The 10475-nt window shown below is 37.4% G+C and overlaps 1 protein-coding gene across 1 annotated transcript; it reads left to right on the top strand.

Moving 5' to 3' along the window:
• The first annotated feature begins 2677 nt into the window (after positions 1 to 2677).
• Positions 2678 to 3607, top strand: OR1A1 (olfactory receptor family 1 subfamily A member 1). The gene has a single exon (XM_019650404.1). The coding sequence runs from the start codon at positions 2678 to 2680 to the stop codon at positions 3605 to 3607; it is 930 nt and encodes a 309-aa protein (XP_019505949.1).
• The last annotated feature ends 6868 nt before the right edge of the window (positions 3608 to 10475 follow it).

Below are 10475 nucleotides of genomic sequence, written 5' to 3'. Positions count from 1 at the left end.
AAAGTTTTGACATTTTTTAAACCAGTTGGACCTCTTTTATTAGAATTCTTTCCAGATTTCTTAATATTTTTATTCCTAGTGTGAATGAGCTTTTTTAAAAATTATATTTTCTAATTTTTATTGCTTAAGTACAAGAACAGTATTATTGATTGTTATGAAGATTGGTTTATATCAAATGAACTTGCTGATATCTCTAGAGATTCCCATGGAAATCCTTGATTGACCTAGAGATTCTCTGGGGTTTTCTTTGTAGACAATTAGATTTTTGTGATTTTTTTATTCTTTTGTTCTTTCCTTTCCAATTCTAACATAACAAAAATAATGTCTAGTCTTATTTCACAAATAGGGTGGTACTTCACATGTTTTACACAGAGGACTCAAACTAGCTCTCTACTTCATACACACCTGTGGCCACATCTCCTTGACCAAAGGGGAATTACACACCAGACCCCAGCCTTTCTGGCCTTGTTTGCAGTTGGAAAACGCAAGTTGCCACAACAGCATCAGCTGTTTTACAACTCTTGCTCTGAGCATTCTTTTTGTTTTTCATACCTAAGTATTCCCATTTCTTTCTTTTATGTTTGGCTATATGCATATTGTATTAGTTTTAAATTTTATCTAGAATTGTTATATGTTTTAATTGGAATGGGACCTGTTCCACACCATATAAACTAACCATAGTCGCTGAGCTTTTTAGCTTTATGGAGGCCTCTCAGCCTTAAGATACTATGATTTTGTGCGAAGATAGGGAAAAGTATTTCAAGAAAGAATACCAATTTCCTTTTGGTTCAGAGATGGGAAAGCACATCAGATTTAGGAGAAAAATACTTAGATCTGCATCCTCTATGCCTAGCATATAGTTCACACATGCGCTATAGGAGATACTGAGAATTAGTGATTGAATTAATTATCGATTGAATTACTTATTGAATAGAGTTCTCTTTAGAAAAATTAGTGAATTCTTTAAGATATCCTGGACTACAGTAATAAATACATCTCAAAATGTGTAATAGTTTAAGCGGAATAAAAGTTCATATCTTTCTTACATAACAGTCCCAGTGGGTATCCTTGGTGGTGGGTGGCTCTGCCGGATGTAGAGAACTAGGGACACAAGCACTTCAGCAACCCACTCATTCTCTTGGACATTTCCATCTAGTTGTCATGAGGGCAAAAAGAGTATGGAGGAAGCCCAGAACTGGAACACATGGAAGGGGGTAAAACTCAGTCACACGACCACACCTCAGTACAAGGGAACCTGGAAATGCAGTCTAATGTGTGTCCAGGAAGCAGAGAACAACATGGGTTTGGATGAGTAGCTAGTGGTCTCTGCCATAATTAATATGCCTCAAGTAGAAGTGGATCAAAAAGGAGGGAATCTATAGTCAAGCAGTTAGGGGAGCATTACAACATTTCAGGTAGAAAAAGACGATGATCTAAGCTAAAGCTCTGAGCTAATAAGCATTAGTAGAAAAGTTACATTAGTTAAGAATTATTTTAAATGAAGAATCAACAAGATCAGATGTATAAGTGAAGGGTAAACTGGGTGAGTGTGTCTGTAAGCATCCCAGGTGTGGGGAACTCAAGACATAAACCTTGATTTAACTCAAGAAATACTGAGTGCAAACTTATTGATTCATATAACAAACAATATGTCACAATGATCTCTCTGGGGGCGATTAAAATAAAGTATGGTTTTCCTCTTCAAAAAATCTTGCAAACTATTTAGGTAGGATGTGCAAAGTAGGGAGTTTGGGCAGACATGTTGGCAGGAAGCCTGAACGTAGAAATATAGGAAAGAGACATCAAGCCTACAGGTATACTTAGACCTGTGAGTATGCTATGCAGTAGTTGAAGTGACTATGGATATGGATGAGTCACCAAAATAAATAATAAAGAGAAAATTGCAGAGAAAAGCTTTGCAATTATGTATGTTAGAGAGCTTTCCAAAGAGATTAAAGTCATTTTTGGGAATGGGACCCTTGGGTAGAAAAGTGACTAAACTTGTTTTTGCTAGGATGTCAGCTCAGTGGTCCTGGTGATTTATAATCTTTCAATGTCAGTGTAGATACCTGTTACTTCCCGGGCTTTGGGATCATTATGAGTTTGGTCAGTGGAACAGTTTCTTACTCCAGGCTAGTCCTTGCATTAACACAACCTTTGCACTGGTGTATTTTGTCAAAGACTCCACAATACTTTTCTTTCCAGATCATGTGTAATGAAATTAACATGTGATTATGGCTTCTCCATTAAGTTGTAAGGTCCCTCAGAGCAGAGGCTATGCCTTACATATTGAATAGATTAATAAATTTTATTTTTCACATATTTTTTATTTTTCCATGAGCCCAACAAAGCACATGCAATAGAAAGAATATGAAAGTTAAGTGTCTGTTAATTGATTAAATGCTAGGTGTTTGGATGGTGGTGCTAGGATGGGGGAGGATGGGCACTTCTGACTCAAAGATTGTTTGCTTCTTAGACTAGAGTGTCCCGGGCTGTTGTTCAGTCCCACTGATCAACAAGGGTATTTCCCCAAAATGTTGGCTTTCTCTGGATTTAGTAAACTCAATTGTAGAGATGGATGACCCCTTGAGAAAAACTGCTTGATAAGGAAGATCATGATACACAGTAACTTCACTAATAATTCTGAATTCTTCTCCCCTTTCTTAATAAAGGAACCATGAGGGAAGAAAACCAGTCCTCTACCCTGGATTTCATCCTCCTGGGAGTTAGCAGTCAGCGACAACAGGAAGATTTCTTCTTCATCCTCTTCCTGCTAATTTACCTCATCACACTGACTGGAAACCTGCTCATCATGTTGGCCATTTGCTCTGATATTCACCTTCACAGTCCCATGTATTTTTTTCTTGCTAACCTCTCCTTTGTTGACATCTTCTTCTCCTCTGTAACCATCCCGAAGATGCTGACCAACCATATCTTGAGCACCCAAACCATCTCCTTTTGGGGATGCCTCACACAGATGTATTTCATGATTGCTTTGGGAACTACAGATAGCTACATTCTGGCTGCAATGGCATATGATCGTGCAGTGGCCATCAGCCGCCCACTGCATTACACAACAATCATGATCCCAAGGGCTTGCGTCCTGCTAGTCGTTGGGTCTTGGGTGGTTGGAAATGCTAATGCCCTTCCTCACGCTCTGCTTACAGCTAGTCTGTCTTTCTGTGGCAACCAGGAAATCACCAACTTCTACTGTGACATTATTCCTTTGCTCAAGTTGTCATGTTCTGACACCCACTTTAATGTGAAGGTGATGTATGTAGGGGTTGGTGTTTTCTCTGTGCCTTTACTATACATCATCATCTCCTATGTTTGGGCCTTTTCCGTGGTCTTACGTGTTCCATCTACCAAGGGTGTGCTCAAAGCCTTCTCCACCTGTGGTTCCCACCTCACAGTTGTTTCTCTGTATTATGGGACAATCATGGGCACGCATTTCCACCCTCTGACTAGCTACAGTCTAAAGGATGCTGTGATAACTGTGATGTACATGGCAGTGACCCCAATGTTAAATCCTTTCATCTATAGTCTGAGAAATAGGGACATGAAGGCTGCCCTGAGGAAACTGTTCAGCAGCAGAGGCACCTCATAACCAATGTGAGCTCATATGGGAGACTGCAGTCACTAATTAGGAGGCACTTGAAAATCCATCCCCTCCAAGAAGCCACCTCTGATATTTCCAGTTAGGAAGTCTCTAAAATCATGTAACAATTTATGAGACATCCTATTGAAATTATCACTCTGTACACATTAATGTCCTTTGGCAGAGTGGCAGCACTGGACTATTGGGCTCATGTCCCAGCTATTGTACTGACTATCAGGGTAAAGTTGAGAAGGTCTGAGGCTCAGCTGCTACATCTTCATTTAGGAAAAACAGCATCTGCCTGCCACTGTCGCAGGATGTGAGTGTAACATCCACTTTTTTTAAAGTCTATAAATCACTAATCAAATATCAATTTTTATTGAATCATGTTATGTTTAATTACCCCTGCTATGCTTGCCATCTTCTGAGGTCAAGTCTTAACACATCACTGTACCTTTCATAGTCTTGGTCTTGTTAAGTGTATCCAATGATTCTTGGAGGAAAGTTAGATGTTCATTTGTTCAAATGAAAATATCAGTCTCTGAACTGTAATCTGAGAATTATCAGACATAATCAGATTAGACATTATTTAGCTATTCATTAAAATCTTGAAAGGAATTGACCTGGGGAGATACTGGTGTTCTTGCTGTATTGAGGATTAAGCTGGACTGTTTGTAAAGAGCATATGACGCTCCCTAAAATGTTACTAAAATGATACTCATCAATGGAATTGTTGCATTCTAAAGTAATAAATATTCTATTTAATTAATATAAAAGTGCAGATTCAATTAATGATAACATGAAAGAAAGCTACAGTGACAAAACATTTGGATCCCAAATAATAAGTGAAGAAAAAAGGAGAAGTATTGAAAATGGTGTGATCATGTTTCTCCAGCAAGGCCAAGGAAGAAGAGGCTTTCATTCTGGATGACCGACCCCGATTATGTAGGTGATAGTCACCAAAACAGAGACAGCTATTCCAGCATGTCACTAAGTACCCTTCAAGGAACTCCACTACCTATAATTTCATTCTGTTCATGAGAACATTCTAAAACTTCTTCAAAATATTAATCAAATAGAAATGATTATCCTTAAATATCATATTTCCAAACAGAAGAACATTTTGAAGAGGCTGTCTGAATGTATCTTAGATCAGAGTGCAAGTTGTTTTGTTGTTGTTTTTTAAAGATTTTTGGGGGGAATTGGGGGAGGGGAATAGTGTTGGGGAATTGGGGAAGGGGACCAGACAAGTTGTTGTTCTTCGATCTTAGTTGTGGAGGGTGACTGCCCATTGGCAGCTCATGGCCTCTAAGCTCAAGGGGCTATGTTGAGCCGTAGTTGCAGGTGGGCATAGCCACCATCCCATGCAGAAGTCGAACCCGACAGCCTTGTTGTTAAGAGCGCACACTCTATCCACTGAGCCATCCAGGCGGCAGCTCTGCTCAAGGTGCCAAGTTCAGTCTTAGTTGCAGGTGGGCATAGCCCACCATCAAACAGGCAGTCTTGTTGTTACACCAGCTGTGCCATCCTGCCACTTGTTGGCAGCTCAGTGACAGCTCAGCTCGGGCGCAGCATCACTGGCCCATGTGGGAGTAATATTAAGAGAGCATGGATCAGAATGGAGCTGATAAGTAAGGTTATGGAAATAGATGAAGTCATCTAAGAATATGAGACTAAAACCTGAGACTCTTGTAGAATGACTAAATTTTAAGAAAGAGGGCAATGATGTAGAATGAGGATTCTAGTGGGGGAAGGAAGACACTTGTACAATCTAGAATTGATATCAAGCTATATGTTTATCTTCTTTTTGTATCAGCAAATGCACACAGCAGAGTGTATTGTCAGAGTAATTTGGAGTCGATATGCAGTTCAACTATAATATATAAATTATACAATATAAAATATGTATGTTAAAATATATGTATATGCAATATAAAAATATAAATAAGAAAGGAGTTTCATTGTATCTTTCTATTTTTATACTCAAATATTTGAAATATTGCATAATAATAAGTTTAAATAAATATTATAAATAGTGGGAAAAATTATGGTCTTCCCAGATAACCAATAAAATTACTCCTCGATTTTAGGCATCATCCTTAACACTTCTTGCTTTTCCTTACCCATCCCCATCCAATAAGTCACCACCTTTATCCTTCTGTCTTTCCTTCTTCTCTTTCCCATAGCTAGTCTTACCTGGCCCTCAATACAGTTTATCAGGCATGTGGTCGCAGAGCAATCTTTCCAAAATGCAAACGTTGATCCTGTCTCTCTCCTGCTTAAAATCCCTTAAGACCTTCACAGCCTTCAGAATTACGAGCACATTCTACCCCTCTGCTCCAGCTCTACTGAATGAATTGCAGTTCCCTGATCAGTCAATGCTCCAACTGACCATTGGTCTTTGTCATCTTGCCTCCTACTGTTTATTATTCCCCTTTTCTCCCTCCCACCTGCACCCAAATCATTTGCCTCCATAAATCAGTTTGGGCATCATCTTCTCTAGAAAGTCACTCTGACTGGTACAGTGTTGGGCGTTGTGTTTTTATACTATTGCTCATGCTCTGTAGCAGCAGTCTTGCAAGTATGGTTCCCGGATCCTTCAGAGTCCAGAGCTCCTTTCCAGGGTCCTGTGAAGTCTATTGTCCTAATAATACCAAGACATTATTTGCTTTTTTCACTGTGTCATATTTGCACTGATGGTGCAAAAGCAGTGGTGGGTAAAGCGGCTGGTGCCTTTTCATGAAGCGAGGAAGTGTTCCCAAACCACACTGGTAATCATTGTATTCTTCACCATCACACACTTTTAGTAAATTTCTTTTTTTCATTTTTAAAGGCCAGTTTCATTTTAAAAGGTCCTTGATGAAGCAGTGAGAATTATTTTTTATTAACTTAAGTACACATCTTTTAAAATATGTACAGTTAACGTGAAATTCACTTAAAGCACTTGTGCTGCGGGTTGGAGTACATGGTTGTCTCAGGGAAAAGCACTTTTGAGATTGAGTTGAGAGCTAAACCAACCACATTTCCCCTGGGCTACCATTTTAGTTAAAGGAACAACTGACACACTCTGGCTATTTAGACTTGGGTATCTGGCAGCTACTTATTAAAAATGAATGAAGGGAGCCTGTTACTTCAAGGAAAACACCTGATGATATTTGTTGCCAATAATACAATTCAGACTTTCAAAACAATAAGATTTTTGAAAACTTGTATCTGGTACTGTAAGCTTGACAGCTTCCCAATAATTAAAGGTTTTTGTAATGAGATTGGTGGTGATTTCAACAAATATAGTATTATATTACATACTGAAATAAGTGAACATTTGGAAGATCTGCATAATTCAGTGAAAAAATATTTTCTAACAGACAGATGCATGATATGACAAAGCATGGAAAGTACAAGATATACCAATGGATTTTAATGGAAAATAAATGAGGAGTTCATTGAGATGGTGTCAGATTGCACATTGCACTTAACCTTTCAAAAATCATGATTCATTGAGCTTTAGTATAATATTGAGAAAAAGTATCTACAAATATTTTAAAAGACTATTAATATTCTCCTCTCTTTTCCAGCTATATATAAGGCCAGATTGTCTTCATATTTTTCAACCAAACCAAAATACATTCCCCCCCTATCCACTAGTACACGTTTCAAGACCTCCAGCGGATGCCTGAAACTCGGATAGTACCAAACCCTATGAATACACTTGTACATACCTTTCCTATCCATACATATCTTTTCACTTAACGAAAGCACTTTATGGCTTCTCTTCAGCATATCCAATTTGCCAGCATCACTACTCTTGTGCTTTAGGACCATTTTTTAAGTAAAATAAGGATTACATGAACACAAGCACTGCAATACCGGGACAGTAAATCTGATACAAGACAGCTACTAAGTGACTAACTGGTAGGGAGCGTACATAGCATGGAGATACCAGACAATAGGATAATTCACTTCCCAGGTGGAATTGAGCAGGACGGTGTGGGATTTCATCACGCTACTCACAACAGTGCACAATTTAAACCTTATGAACTGTTTATTTCTGGAATTTTTCATTTAATGTTTTCGGACCACAGTTGACCATGGGTAACTGATACTGAGAAAAGCAAAACCTCAGATGGGGGGAGCGTGCTACTGTACTTGATATTTTTTTGTAATTCCTGTCTAATTTATCTATTGCCTTCTTAGTTATTCCTCTTTGACTTATTTTTTTTATTTGTTACTGGGGATCTCAACATGTATCTTAACTTTTTGCAGTCCATTTATACTTAATACCATACCACTTCACATAAAATGTAGAAGTCTTGTATTTATGTAGTTCCATTTACCCTTCTGCCTGCCTTTTGCTATAGTTGTCAATATATATGACATTTACATACATTACAAATTGGCCAAATCAATGTTATAATTTTTCTTTAGTCATATGTATTTTAAAGAAATTAATAAGAAAACATAGTCTTTTATATTTGCCTAGATATTTACTATTTATAACACTCCTCATTTTGTCTTAAGAATCCAAACTTTTTATAGGATATTACTTCTCTTAAGCCTCAAGAATGTTCTTTAAGCATTCCTTATTGTTCTGTTCTGTTGGCAAATAATTCTCTTAGTTTTCTTTTATCTCAAAATTATCTTCATTTACTTTCACTCTTGAAAAGTATTTTCACTGGATGTAGAATTCTGGGTTGATGGTTTGGGCTTTGTTCATTTGTTATCACTTAAAGATATTTTCTACTGTTTTCTTGCCTCCATTACTTCTGATGAGACTACACAGTAATTTAAATCACTGCTCTTCTATATGTAAACTATCATTTTCTCTTGCTGCTTTCAGACTATTCTCTTTATTTTTATCAGCAGTTTCACTAAGATGTGCCTATGTGTACTTTTCTTTGAATTTGTTCTATTTTGAGTTCACTGATCTTCTTGAATCTGTAGGTTTCTATCTTTCTATATATTTGGGGGAATGTTGGTCATTATTTTTCTTCTTAATTATCTCCATTTTCTCCTTCCTAGACTCTAATTACAAATATATTAAAATTTTAAATACTGTCACACTTGTTCCTAAGGTTCTGTTCATTTTCTTTCAATAATTTTCCCTCTGGCTTCAGATTATGTAAATTTATTTATCTTCAAGTTCTCCAACTCCCTCTGCCATCTCAATTGTATAATTAAGATTATTCAGAGTATTTTTATTTCACATAATTGTAATTTTCAGTTCTAGACTTTCTATTTGGTTCTTTTTATAGTTTTAATTTTTCTACTGAGATTTCCTATAATTTTTTTCATTGATTGCATATTTTCTTTACTTCATGGAACATAGTTATAATAGTTGCATTAAAAACCTTATCTGGTAAGTCTAACATCTAAATTATCTCGTGGTTGGTCTCCATTGAACGTCTTTTCTCTTGAGAATGGCTTTTGTTTTCCAGTTTCTTCAAATGTCTAGTAATTTTATTGATTCCTGGACATTGTGAATATTACACTATGCAGACTTTGGGTTATATAGTATTTTTCCATACAGAGTTTGTTTGTTTAATTGTTTGTTTCAGCAGGCACATAACTTGGCTGAAATCAAACTAGAAACTCTTTTTCTTGGGAAGCAGCTCAATTCTCAGTTCAATTCTTTTATTCTTAGCTGGAACCTGTTATTATGCATGATTGATTCAGGGGTCATGCATATAACTATGGCTGAAAGAGCTTAAGAAACCTGTACAGGTTCACACAGCTAGAATTCAGTTCCAGGCTATCTGACTCCAATCTTTAGATAACTTGCAATATGCTATAGCTCTCTAGGTATAAGACTGAGAAAAAAATAATAAAGGGGTCTTTGGAGATGCTAATCTGGTCAAACTGAGGAAACATGAGTTATATTTGGGCTCTCTTTATATTCTACCTCTCTAGATTCTAAGAAAAGAGGAAATGATACAGGGAGAAGGATGCAGCACAGATATTTTTCTAGCTCCAAAACCGGCATTGCTATCTTCCCAATTACTGTCCATTCAGCTGTCATTCCACTTTGGTCAATGGATTGTGGTTATTAAATACCAATGGTCCAAGCTGTGTTAAATGTTCTTTTTATAGGATTAGTTCACTCTTTTCTTTTTTCTTATAGTAGAAAAAAAATTAAACTAGAATTTTTTTTAGTATAGAATTATGTGGTTGTTATTTTGTTCAATAAAGAGAAATAATATATTAAACCATTAGATTACTGATTTAAGGGTATATCATGCCAGCACTTCTAAAACACAGAAGAAATTGGCCACTGTCCCAAAGAGGCCCCAGAAATAAGCTATATTCCCAGGGCTCCCATATTCTATGCATCTTTATTCTCTGTGTCCTTAATTAGATAAACTTGAGGAAGAGGTGCTATTATGAGACTATTTTTACAGGAGAAAGAAGAGGTTCCATTTGCTGGATGTCATGTCAGCTTTCATCTGCCCCATAGACCTGCTCATGCAACATCTGCAAGGATAGGGTTCAGATGACTGGCACCTGCCATGATAAGTAATGCCCAGCTTCTTACGCCTGGTCTCCCCAGCTCAAAGAAGGTATACATAGTGCAAGTGGGGCTGCACCAACATGAACCAGGATTACTATGTCTGGAAGACAAGATGGTAAAGTACTCTCTGAGCCCAGAGTGGTTCATCTCATCTGGCCTTTTTCATGGTGCTAAAGGCCACTATCTACAATCCCTGAAAAGTCCCAGGGGGAGAATTGCAAGACTAAATGAAGCAACTAAAGCTTACTTTGCTGCTTTGCTAGTGAATGCATTGCTAGGATCCTGCTAGAACTACAGAGATGTCATAGACAGGTCCCTAATGCCTTAGCCTCTCTTGGGTCATCTCATAGCAGGGACACAGCACTGGATTCT

This window comes from Hipposideros armiger, unplaced genomic scaffold (genome assembly GCF_001890085.2).
Source record: "Hipposideros armiger isolate ML-2016 unplaced genomic scaffold, ASM189008v1 scaffold_141, whole genome shotgun sequence".
In the NCBI taxonomy this organism is placed as follows: domain Eukaryota; kingdom Metazoa; phylum Chordata; class Mammalia; order Chiroptera; family Hipposideridae; genus Hipposideros; species Hipposideros armiger.
The sequence above is the reverse complement of the archived record's forward strand: the minus strand, read 5'-3'. Positions and strand labels throughout refer to the sequence as shown.

Excerpts from the sequence above, each read along its gene's own strand:
- OR1A1 (XM_019650404.1), top strand. The coding sequence starts at position 2,678 with ATGAGGGAAGAAAACCAGTCCTCTACCCTGGATTTCATCCTCCTGGGA.